This window comes from Bombus vosnesenskii, unplaced genomic scaffold, assembly GCF_011952255.1.
Source record: "Bombus vosnesenskii isolate JDL3184/JDL3185 unplaced genomic scaffold, Bvos_JDL3184-5_v1.1 scf7180000013273, whole genome shotgun sequence".
Taxonomy (NCBI): Eukaryota; Metazoa; Arthropoda; class Insecta; order Hymenoptera; family Apidae; genus Bombus; species Bombus vosnesenskii.
Genome location: NW_022882931.1, coordinates 4,666,714 through 4,679,283, shown reverse-complemented (window position 1 = coordinate 4,679,283; position 12,570 = coordinate 4,666,714). Strand labels below are relative to the sequence as shown.

Sequence of the window (12,570 nt, the reverse complement as noted above, 5' to 3'; positions counted from 1 at the left end):
CTCGTGCCGAGACGATTGCGGCAAAAAAACTTGTAACACCTTGAATTTCCATAATTCTTTCACGATATGCGGTGTTCGTGTATATTTAATTTCCTACACAAGGAAAATTACATCGAGCCCGTTTCGTTATCGTTGTCGAACGAAACGCTCGACTGATCGAAAATTCGTGTTTACTCGAGGTCAATATTATTTCCGCGATGACCGTGTCGCGCAATAAACGTCGCCTCAAAATAGAATCAGACGCCGAAAACATTTTGTACGCGCAAACATTTTACGTTTCTTTTATTATCGACCAGCCGTTGTAGACATCGTCGTCCTGCTTTTATTTGATCGTCTCGAAAAACACGCGTCTCCATTTTACGTCTTGTTTCGTATTTGATCGCGTACAAGAAGGCGTATTCTCATTTTTCAGGTCTCTGGTCTTTTTGCATTGGACGCCAAGCAGCGTGGTACCAAACGAGAGAGACTTTGTCACTGTCGAATTCGGCCGTTGTGGCACGACGAAATTAGAAATCGAATGCAAATACGAATCCAACAGGTTAACCAAGCTAGTCTGGAGCAAACTTGAGTACGCCGCAAAATTGGCATTCGAAGCGATTAGTCACGCGAAATTCACACGGGAAATGTACGAAGATCTGATTTATCGACACAATAATTTTTCTGGAACCGTCCACGAAGAACAAATCGCGTGTGACTGGTTGAAGGACAATCTGAATTATACTCTCAAAGAATGGATGCCGAATACCGCCGACAAAAATATTCTATACGTTGGTGGGATATTTCCTATGAACGAAGCCTTCTATTCAGGGAAATCGATATTAATCGCAGCCAGAATGGCGAAGGAGGCGATCAATATGAACAATACGGTCCTTACAAATTATGATCTTAAAATGTTAGCTAGCGATGGTCAATGTAAGTCGGATATGGTAATGAGATCGTTCATCGATTACATAGTGCTCAATCAGTATGATAAGTTGATTGGTGTCTTGGGGCCCGCTTGTTCGGAAACGGTCGAACCTTTGGTTGGTGTCTCGAAGCATTACAGAACAGCGATCATCAGTTATAGCGCCGAAGGATCGAGCTTTAACGATCGTACCAAATATCCTTACTTCTTTCGGACTATCGGCGAGAACAAGCAGTATAAGCACGTTTATTTGCAACTGTTGAAGAAACTGGGCTGGAAGAGAGTAGCTTCGTTGACGGAGGATGGACAGAAGTATACGGAGTATATATCTTATATGCAAGATATACTTAGGGACAATGGAATTGCATTTGTGGCGAATGCAAAGTTTCCAAGGGAACGAGAGGCAGTTGTGATGACTAAGGTAATAACCATTCTTTTCTTTTTCAATTTGGAATCCTTCAATCACGAAGGTTGTCGCTATATCCCTATAGAATATAGTATTTGATTATTTACACAATTAAGTATACATTTTGACGAATAAACCGCAGTGATATGGTATACGGTAAAGGATTAGACGTATAGAACTTATGGAAAATAACTGTGCATGCATATTCATATGCTATTATGATAATGATGAGTAAAATTATCTATTCGTGCGATTAAGATAGAAGGTTAGCCTTAGAGGACATTGAGCAACACTTGTAAATTTATTGAGACGATAATTTTTTTTGTCTTTTGTCCTTGGTTTTCTTATCGAAAACGAATTTTAATAAGCATCGATGACATTAATGATGAACAGAATAGCAAAAATTTAATGGCTGAACGTTAGTAAAGTTATAATCTAGTTTTTATCATTCGCTGGAAATATTCGAGGAGAGGATTTTAGTTTTTTTAAAGATAAAAATCATTAATTAGTATATTGTTTATATGATAGGCAACAAATTAAGTTTGATAGAGTTATTAAGAATGTTATCATTTCGCAGTATTTGCAAGATCTGAAGCAGAAGAAGGCAAAGATCATCATCGCCGATGTTTATGATCAAGTGGCCAGACAAGTAATGTGCGAAGCGTACAGATTAGAGATGACAGCTGTCCAGGTAATTTTATGAAAAGCCATAACTAAAACTTGTTTGACATAATTTTAAAATATTTGACATACATTCGATTAGTTTCATATACACTTTATGCTGTAAAGTAGTTTCTAGTTCGTCGTACATTTATCGTTAGTTTTGTAGATATGTATTTTCGTTCCTTCTATCTGACTTTGTTTATTGAAACAGCGTTTTGATAATAGTAGCATAAAGTTAACGCAAGAATTTTATCAAAATCGCATACACACAAATTCGACAGTTTCTTTATGATAATAATTAATCACGAAAAATAGCCATTCTAAATACATACACGTATTTCATGTCTGTAATTGGTTCGTCGTCAATCTCTATGCATAGCAAATAGACAGATTTCAAGCCCAACCTATTGAACAATTTGTACTATCATGAAATATCGTAACGTAAATCGCGAAACGACAACGATTTTACCGTTAGAGACGATTATAGAAAACGACAATTTCAATAAATTGACGCGTTATATCTAATACAATTGTTGTTCCGTCACTCTCCTTAAGCTCTTTTCTATCAGTCACAAACTTTACCTTTTATTTTACTTGTGTGGCCGTGACGCGTGTCATTTTATACAATTTCCAAATTCCATGTTTTTTCCTATTCTCGTTCTGGATGTCTGGGAAAACGATCAAATCATATCAAATTTCTAGAAATTTTTCAATCTAAATATACAATCTAAACTATTGCAAGCTACGACACCTTCGAAATAGAAAACAATCCATCGAAATCGACTCGTTTCATTTTATAAAATATTCAAAGGCGACAATATCTCGTCCTCTGAGTGTCTATGAAAAAGATCGAATCACCAAAAAAATCTCAATTCCATAATTTTAACTCGATATTTTGGGATTGAAGGGTTACGTGTGGTTTTTGCCTCTTTGGCTTCGACCAGAATGGTACGATACGGACCGATTCAATAAGGAGAACGAAGAACAAGTGCCTTGTACCTCTGCACAAATGTTTAAAGCGATAAACGGCTATCTTGGTCTCTCTCATGCATATTTTGCTCCTGACGATGAAATTATGCAGGAAGGAATAACGGTGCGCCAATGGCGCGATAATTACGAGAAGTCTTGTTTTAATCAAGAACAACCACCATCGAATTATGCTGGCTTCGCATACGATGCCATGTGGACGTACGCTTACGCAATGGATCGGCTTCTCCGCGAAAATCAAAGTTACGTTTTTGACCTCCATAGCGAGCAGACTATCAATCGGATGACGGATATCATCGGTGAAACGGATTTCTATGGGGTACGTAGAAAATAATTGTAATATTTATAAATAGTTGTAAACAATTGTAACAGTTGAGAGTACATCGATCATATTGCTAATTTTTCAAATATAACAGTACCCGCATTTAGGAAATATTACTTTTTCATGCGTCGTCTCATTTAAAATCGAATCAGCTGAAATTAATTTTCGGCTTTATCAGGTTTTCGTTGCGACCCTAAAGTACAATTTTGCAACGGCGAGAACAGAGATTTAAAGAGAAAATGAAAGAAAATATTTGCCGAGTAATAATGTTAGCGAATTGACAAATCGTAATTTTACAGTATTTTCTGTTACACAAAACAGGGAAATAAACTGGCGCGTAATTTGCAAAATTGCCTTGCATTATGTCTGTTCTTGTATTACTAATTCTGTTACTATTATGCAGAAGATGCCGATAATCCATATCTTCCGTAGAATTCCACTAATAATAATTATACAAGAATGTCCTAGCAATATTTCAATCACAAAAGTATTATTTTCTTCATATATTATATGAGAAAATTTATTACCATTAGTTTACTATTAAATTACCGTTTAGGTGTCTGGAAGAATCAAATTCTTCGGTGGTCCTTCGAGATACTCTGTTATCAATATCGTTCAGTTCGTCAATAACAAAACTAATCTGGTCGGTAACTTCTATCCTAACGTATCGGAGACAAAGCACGAAGTCGTGGGTGGTACATTGGACTTAAACGTCTCAGCTTTGATTTGGTTATCAAATAGTATGCCAGATGATGGCTCGGAACCACCACAACGATGCGTCATCGCGGGCTTTGCAGATTTCGTGAACGTATCGTGTGAAGTCGCGTTTGTGATCGTCAATTTCCTTGGATTTGGTTTACTGGGGATACTGGTGATCATTGGTTTCATTGTCATCAAGAGAAAGTGAGCAATCAACAAATTTCACATATTATAATATATTATAATATACGTAATCTAGACTGTGAATTTTTATGCATCCATTTATCCTAATCTCCTTCTTAACAGGTACGAAAAGAAAGTGCGTCTACACGAAAAATACATCCAGTCTCTAGGTCTAGACTTTGCTCACGCGGACACGTCCGACTTAGATAAATGGGAGATACCTCGGGACAGGGTGGTTATCAATCGAAAATTGGGCGAGGGTGCATTTGGAACGGTTTATGGTGGTGAGGCGTTATTCCCAGAAAAAGGCTGGCTGGCCGTTGCTGTGAAAACTCTAAAACTCGGAAGCTCTACCGAAGAGAAGTTAGACTTCCTCAGCGAGGTGGAAGTAATGAAAAGATTCGAGCATAAGAACATAATCAAACTGTTGGGCGTATGCATTAAGAGTGAGCCGGTTTTAACCGTTATGGAGTTCATGCTTTATGGCGATCTAAAGACGTATCTTCTCGCCAGAAGACACCTCGTGAACGACCAGAATTACGAAGACTCGGATGAGATTTCTAATAAAAAACTAACTGCGATGGCACTGGACGTGGGTAGGGCTCTCAGTTATTTGGCTCAATTGAAGTATGTTCACAGGTACGTTGAAAACTTTAACTTTCTAAGATAAACGATTAAAATAAGCAAAATATCATCTACTAAAAATTGTAAACAGTCTTAATAACTGGGTAATATATGAAACGGTCGACTTTGTTGTATCAATTTTCTAAATCTCTCTTTTTGATAAACATTTTTGATGTATCATTTCAAGTTTCAGAATTACTTCTTTCGTATATCTTCTTTCTATTTTTTTTAATATTCACTTATATAAACGCATACCTTTTTCAAATTTGCGCTACTAACAACTAATGATTTTATATTCACAAGGCACGCATACTTACTGAAAATAAAATGTAATGATCGTGTATCGTGTGCAAACACTTCGATTTATCGTGGCTGTCGGAGAGTGCAATTATCAACACGATAATTATCCTTGCTTTGATGTCACGGGTTAATTTTACTTTTTCAGAGACATTGCCTCTCGTAATTGCCTGGTAAATGCTCAACGCATCGTCAAACTTGGCGACTTCGGAATGACGAGACCTATGTACGAGAACGACTATTACAAATTTAATCGAAGAGGTATAACTATATCGATTTTATTATAATCTACCAGAAAAATTCACTGGCTTCGATTTCGCGAATGCTGATTAACAAACGAACGATTCTCGTTTTAGGCATGCTGCCAGTAAGATGGATGGCACCAGAGTCCCTGGGCCTTGGAATCTTCACTCCATCTTCGGACGTTTGGTCCTATGGCGTCCTTCTTTACGAAATCATCACGTTTGGTAGCTTCCCCTTCCAAGGGATGAGCAACAACGAGGTACTCACTCACGTCAAGAATGGGAATTCGTTGAGAGTTCCGAAAGGAGTCAAATTACAATTGTAAGATCAATCTATTCATCCTTTAGTCGCATCATACTCAACCTTTATCGAATTTTAATAATTAAACATTCGCTCTATTTTTCCATTTCACAGAGAAAATTTGATGTACTCTTGCTGGAGAACGGACCACACAAAGAGACCAACAGCTCCAGAGATCGTCGACTTTCTCGCAACGAATCCCCGAATTCTATCACCGTGTTTAGACGTTCCTTTGGCCAGCGTGCAAATCGAGCACACTGGACAACTAGAGATACAGTTAAACGAGAACATCAGAAAGTTTTCGTTATCCTGGCCACCTGAAAACTTTACGACTCGATCATCCACGTCGACATCCAGTCCCGTGGCTATATCCAGTCCTCCTTTGTTGGACATCAATGGTCACGACGACAAACAAAATCAAGACACGTTATTAGGCACTGGACTCTCCGATGTAGAGAGTAGCAGGCCTCTGTTATCGAATTCCGACGAGTCTTCGTCGGGTCCGCCGATGATTTTACAAAATTTCAAACGAAAGGACGAACCGGCGCACAGGTACGTCAACATTCAGCCAGGAATGTCCAACAGTCTCGATCATAAAAACGGCGGCAATGTTCAAGCGGACGAGAGGGTAGCTATGCTGTCAGAGAATAGAAAATCGGAGCACGTGTCGATTCTTTGACAGGAAAGGAAGCACGCGATTTCACGACAGAAATCGATGATGCACTTCTATAGGCGCGCCGAGGGCGTACTCGGAAAATATGCGAAAATATCGTATAGGAAAACGAGCGTGTAAATCGGTTCATGGCCATTGTTGTTTGAATCGAAACAGGCGTGTGCTTCCGAACGAATGGTATGGTTTTCACGATGGTGAATGTGTGGTTTATTCGAACCGTATTTTAGAGTCGGAAAGATATGCAATTGTATAGCTCGTTCGATTCACTGGAGATTAAAATCCTGCCGATTTAGTTATGGTGTATGAAATCTACCGTAGGTTCCAGTTACGAAGACGAGAAACGATCAGTTGGAGCGAGCGAAAATACCGGTATGATCTTTTGGTGGACAACTATTTTCGCTTAATCTACATTTGAGACTGATGTAATAGAAAAATTAAGTTACCGAACAGTTAACGCAACAATGCCGAGGATTTCTGAAAAGAGCGAAACATAGTTACCTGTATTCGCACATATATTCGGAAAAAATTGAAAGTAAGCTCCTAGAATATCTCTATTTGCTTCCACAGTAAAGATATTTTAATAATCGAATATAACATCGAGCGAAGTATTTTATTGTTGGAAGTAGAAATTTCCATTGTTTTCGCGCCGAGTAAGAAATAAACGAAAAAAGCGAAAGGCTGCTTCGGTTAGATACGTTGTATTTAATGATAATCGAAAGGAGAACGACAGATAAACGGATACAGTATCGTATTTACGTAAAGTGTTTCGTAAGCAGCATTTCCCTGTCCAAACATTCTCGATACTTGAGGTATGTAGGACTTTGTACGATTTCCTTCGAAACAGACTGCATATCTTTCCAAGCAATCGTGTCGACGTTTAGATACTTCGTTGCGAAATTGGCGCATTTTTGGAGGACAAAACCGAAGAAAAACAGAGCAATATTTTACACGATGAAACATTAAGCGTTCACGCATGCAACCATGACATTTATATAAAAAGAAAAACGTATTTTTTCTTCTTTATGCGAACACGTTCGAAAAGACAGAAGTTCGTGAAAAGAATAATATGCAATTAAAAGAAGAAAACGGGGGAAAGGGACCGGTATGTCCCTTTGCGTTCCAAGTATATATATATTTTTTGACCTATCTTTTATGCAATATATTCGTCGATTTGAGTCGAGAAAAGTGACTGCAGTATAATTACTCGATACTATAAATAACACTCGATCCTCGCTAGGAAAGCAAGTGGAATAGTTACTATTACTATACATGGTATTACAATTAGTAAAACTATTTATTGATTTAAGCCAAGATACTTTGATCGAGACTTCATGTTTTGTAAAATATATTTCATATATACATATATTTAATTCCTCTGATCGCGTGCTTCGTCTTGTCGAAGCAATTTATTTTAGTGTTTAACGCGATTAGCGTTATAAGATAACGTAGCTCGAGACGGGTAAAATTTCCTGTTACTTAGGTGCAATAACATTAAGCGTCTTGTAGAAACAAGTTGTTAGAAATATATGTTAATATTATATTGATACGATCGATTACGCGTATGGTTGACAAATGAAAGACGGAAGTTTTAACAAAAACGTAAAACAATTGACATTGAGATGTCATAAGAATTCTCTAAGACTTCCTCGTAATTTTCAAGAGAAATTTTAATCGAATCTTCTTAAAAATATCTTATTGATCATCCTAACGTGCACAGACGTATACAGGTTGCTTGAATTTTAATAAAGTGCGACCAAAAATGATATTATCCTTTGTTACACGTTGTTACACCACGGTGTGTAGAATATTTCTTTATTAACGAAATATTATATTTATTTTTGTATTTATTAGAAAGTTCGCCATCATGTTCGTTCTTCGATTACCTTAGGTTAGTCGAAGGATTATACTATATTTTTTAGTTTTGATATCGACCACTTTTTAACAGCATTTTTGCTTTCTTACATATCCAAAGAATATGTTCCTAACGCTTAAATTCGACTAAAATTCAGGCATCATGCGATAGTATATAAATGTTATAAACCATTACTATATTATCAAGTTGAGTTCTGTTACCAGAAATGACTGAAGAAATCAACACACAAAGTATTTTTAATCTTTTATTCTAATTCCAATTTTTAGTCGCTTCGTATCGTCCATTTCACCGAGTCATAACATTCTTATATTACGCACAAAATTTTTGATTATTCGTTCGTATATCCAGTTTTCGCCTGTGTCAAAACGTTGACGGAAAAAGGAAAAAAGAATCAATCACGTTGCATGTTACATCGTTACATCACGTCGAACACGCTTATCATAGTACTTAGTGGTGATAAATTTCTCTTTTATTCTTTTTTTTTATATCGGGCATAGATTAGACGATTATATAATTATTATAACGGATCGCTCGTTTTGACGGAAGTTGCAGGGCTTTTGTTCTACATCATAGAGCATAGTAGAAGAACAAAATAGAAACTGCAAACTTTTCAGTCCGTATACACGAAGCAAGTGCCTCGGGTTTGGAAAGTGCAATCCTTCCTAAATAGCTTTACACGAGAGAAATTGTTTACTATAATAAAATTATCACGATGTTATTTATTCTCGAATTGTATAGTTGTAATTTTATATTTGTTGCAAACGATGAAACTACTATTCTGTACAGATGCTGTTATTCCTTGAGAAAATATTTATTATGCCTTCTTGAATTAAATTATATAGAAAACGATTTTACAATTTCTATTTTCTTACCCATATGTTCCTGAGCGCCCTAAAACGATTCGTAAAATCCCTGAGATTCGATTAGCGAAATCGATTCGATTCTCTATTTTAGTGTTTATTTCTTTCGTGTTATTTCAATCCTCTCTCTCCCACCCTCTCTCTCAGATAAGATATTTCAAGAATGAAAATTTAGCTAATATCCTAACAAATCTTCTAATTATACGTTTTATACAAGAACGTAATTGCTGTCGGTAATACTAGCAATAAAATATACGTTTAAAGAAAAAATGACAGAAAAAATTTCGAAGAATTACTTAATTTCATTATCTTAATGTTCAATGAATCGTTAAATAAACATTGAATAATATACAAGGTGTTCGGTTATGTCAGAAAATTTAAGGCGTGATTCGTGAAGCCGAAATAAGACGAAAATCAAGAATAAAAAATTGCCTTTTCGGCTTTGCTTTTTAGTTATTGACAATTAAAAATCGTCCAAAATATTCCTGCACGCAGGCAACCTTCCTTACAGAAGTGAAAGAGGCTCAGCCTACGCAACGAAGCGCACAGTGATCCTCAAGTCGAACGACACATAGGCGGCAGCCCACTCTATACAGCAAAGCAGTTAATCTTATAACTGGTATAATTATTAATAACATAATTATAATATAATAACGGCAAGTAATAGGAGCTAAGTAGCTGCAATTCGAGCGGCGAAATAGGAATCCGGTGACGGTCAATCCTTGGGTTTTCCGCTGAAACTTGGAGTTATTTCGTGCACGGGGGTGCGTCGTGTAGGTTCGTTAGTTCTTTGAGAGATCGCGATTTCGTTCGTTCCGGGCATGCCGCCATTTTTCTTTCATGGTTTGATCGATCGAGGTTCCCCTTGTTTACCCATTTTTAAGGAAAGCTTATTGCAGTCATGTTAGAATTTATAACTTTACGAAATTGTATATACAATGTCAGTAGCTTTATTTTCTTTTTCTCGTTCCAAGTTAGACAAATGTGTTTTTGATACTCAATGCTTTCAGTAGGGCTACGAATTATTGTACGATGTTTATAAAAATCGATGTTATCATTGTGTAAGATATAAGTATTGCGCGATGTACATATGTTTTGTTTGAAATTTGGAAACAAGTGTTACGTGGATGATGAATGTTTTGTTTACTGTGTAGTAATGTTTATGTTTTTTTTTGTAGATCGCTTAACTTTCCGTATCGGCTTGCGTGACCCCCCACCGCTTTGGAAGTTGCGCAGCGAGACTAAGGTACGAGAGGTCATTCAGTTGTCTTATTTCGTACCAGTAACAAGGTTCGTGTTGAGTCAGGTGTGTAACGTATTCTAACCTATTGGTGACGTCATTTCTTCATTATCTTTTTGCTATCGTTTATATCTCCTTATTAATACCATTTAATTAATACACGTTTATTTAACGATTCCTCTAACATTAAGGTGATGAAATTAAGTGGTTTCCTGAAATTTCTTATTTCAATTTTTCTACAGTCGTCTATTTACCAAATGATACTGTTACCGGTAGCTCCTATCGTAAGCTTTTGTAATAAAATTTAAGTTTGATTGTATTTCGTTTAATTATTTTATACATTTGTTTTAACTTCGTTATTTTTTGTGCAGTTATTGATCGATAGCAGGGATAATATAAAAGTAACAGGAATATTAATATATGGACGCAACAACAATTAGTCATCAATCCGATGAATCTTCATGGAAATTTGGTAATGTTTCATTTTAATAATAATATTTTAACTAAAACAGCTGTATATGAACAATTCTATTGTCTTCTTATTTGAACATGGGTAATATTTGATATACAATTTATATTTATGAAATATTTGAATATATATGAAATCATTCTCTTATTTCAAACGAATTTTTAACGAATTATCGTTCCCAGGTAATCCGGGATATAGATAATAATTCTTGATAATTTAACGATAGCTTCGTGTAGACAGAGTTTGAAACATAGAAATATTAATAACAATAGCTTGAACTAATTTCGATAGGTATCGTAACATTCACTTACCAAATTTAAATTTTTTTGCTATATTATGTGAATTTGCTACAGTTAACGTCGTATACTTGCAATTTTGTAACTTGTACGTTTCTCATAGAGATGGCGCGCAGTTAAATCCAAATACTTCAAAGGAACCTTTCGCGCGCGTTTATATAGTACTCTTCAAGGATATTTAGTTGTGAATTTTTGAATTCTTGCAAATATTTTCGAATATTTATAACACGCGACTATAGTGTGATAGTGGAGTGTATATTTCGTATTCTAATAACGAACATTCACAATATAATTCTTGCAAATGATTGCATTGCATTCATGGTATTCATAAGCACTTGTTCAATATTGAGAAATATTTTATAATTTTCAACCAACATTTTTCATACTTATTCCAATTTCTTAATAATAATCTTTTAAGTGTAAAAAAATAGCTGTATCCTCTAAATAAACGTTCGATAGGGAAAAAAAGAAAAATATCGAAACGATATTTCCCTTCTTTTACACACACCCCTCCCTTCGCCCGCTATTACAGAACTATATTTCCAGAGAATATTTGTGACCGCGCAATGCGAGGTTTATCAGTTAGTTGTGAGTCAGTGTTTACTACGCTTCAGTGTCTTTTTCAATATTTTCAAATTACGATAGTTTTGATCAAATTCAATCAAATAATTACACGCGAAAGTAATAAAATTTTATCAAACAATTTTGTACGCGATATTAGAGTTCTTGTTCGTCGACCATAATTTAAGCGGTCACGATAACGTAGTCTCTTATTTTTCTTCTTATATGCAGGGTGGTTGGTAACTGGTGGTACAAGCGGAAAGGGGGTGATTCTACGCGAAAAAAGAAGTCGAAAATATAGAATAAAAATTAAAAAAAATTTTTTTTTTTAATTTTCCATCGAGACAACGATCTACAGTGAGATCCGTTATAACGTACCACACGCGTACCGAGCGAAAATTCAAAGTCGATTTTCTCGAAAACAAAGCCTCAGACGAAAAATTTTTATTCTATATTTTCGACTTCTTTTTTCGCATTGAATCACTCCCTTTCACCCCCCCCCCCTGTGTACAACCAGTTACCAACCACCCTGTATATAAATATATTTTTTAAACATTGGTTTTGGGTATTTTATTCTGTTACCTCAGGTGACTACACAAACCGGACTCCATTTCTTGCGCAAGATGGCTGCCAGATGTTTACACATCCTTATTTCGGACCTTGAAGAATCTCCATGACTCACTATAGATCTTAGCATTTTCATAGTTAATTTCCTTCAGACCAAACAGGTATCTTTTTAGTTGAAGTATTCTTTATATTTATTGTCTTGTCCAATTAGAGACAATGACAATTGTCCTCACCTTCCTAGTCAAAATTGCCATCAACGAATCCGATGGTACCGTGCGCTAGACACCCATCAATAGCTTTCCTCTACAACATCGTCATCAAACTTCACTGGTTTTTCATCCTTGGATCAGTCATATCTCTTGACTGGGTTTCCGTCCATTGACCAGTCATTAATTTAACTTGT

At 36.0% G+C, this 12,570-nt stretch overlaps 1 protein-coding gene across 3 annotated transcripts in view; it reads left to right on the top strand.

Moving 5' to 3' along the window:
• LOC117231557 overlaps nt 1-9,023 on the top strand; it is a 39,324-nt gene extending 30,301 nt beyond the window's left edge. For 2 of the 3 annotated variants that reach the window (XM_033490111.1, XM_033490112.1), the window contains 8 exons: nt 413-1,325; nt 1,888-2,001; nt 2,881-3,279; nt 3,839-4,185; nt 4,288-4,803; nt 5,234-5,346; nt 5,442-5,649; nt 5,743-6,307. In XM_033490111.1, the coding sequence (XP_033346002.1) occupies nt 413-1,325; nt 1,888-2,001; nt 2,881-3,279; nt 3,839-4,185; nt 4,288-4,803; nt 5,234-5,346; nt 5,442-5,649; nt 5,743-6,307 (3,175 nt within the window). Of the gene's footprint in view, nt 1-412; nt 1,326-1,887; nt 2,002-2,880; nt 3,280-3,838; nt 4,186-4,287; nt 4,804-5,233; nt 5,347-5,441; nt 5,650-5,742 lie in introns of all 3 variants that reach the window. The other variant, XM_033490110.1, reaches the window with a different exon arrangement.
• The last annotated feature ends 3,547 nt before the right edge of the window (nt 9,024-12,570 follow it).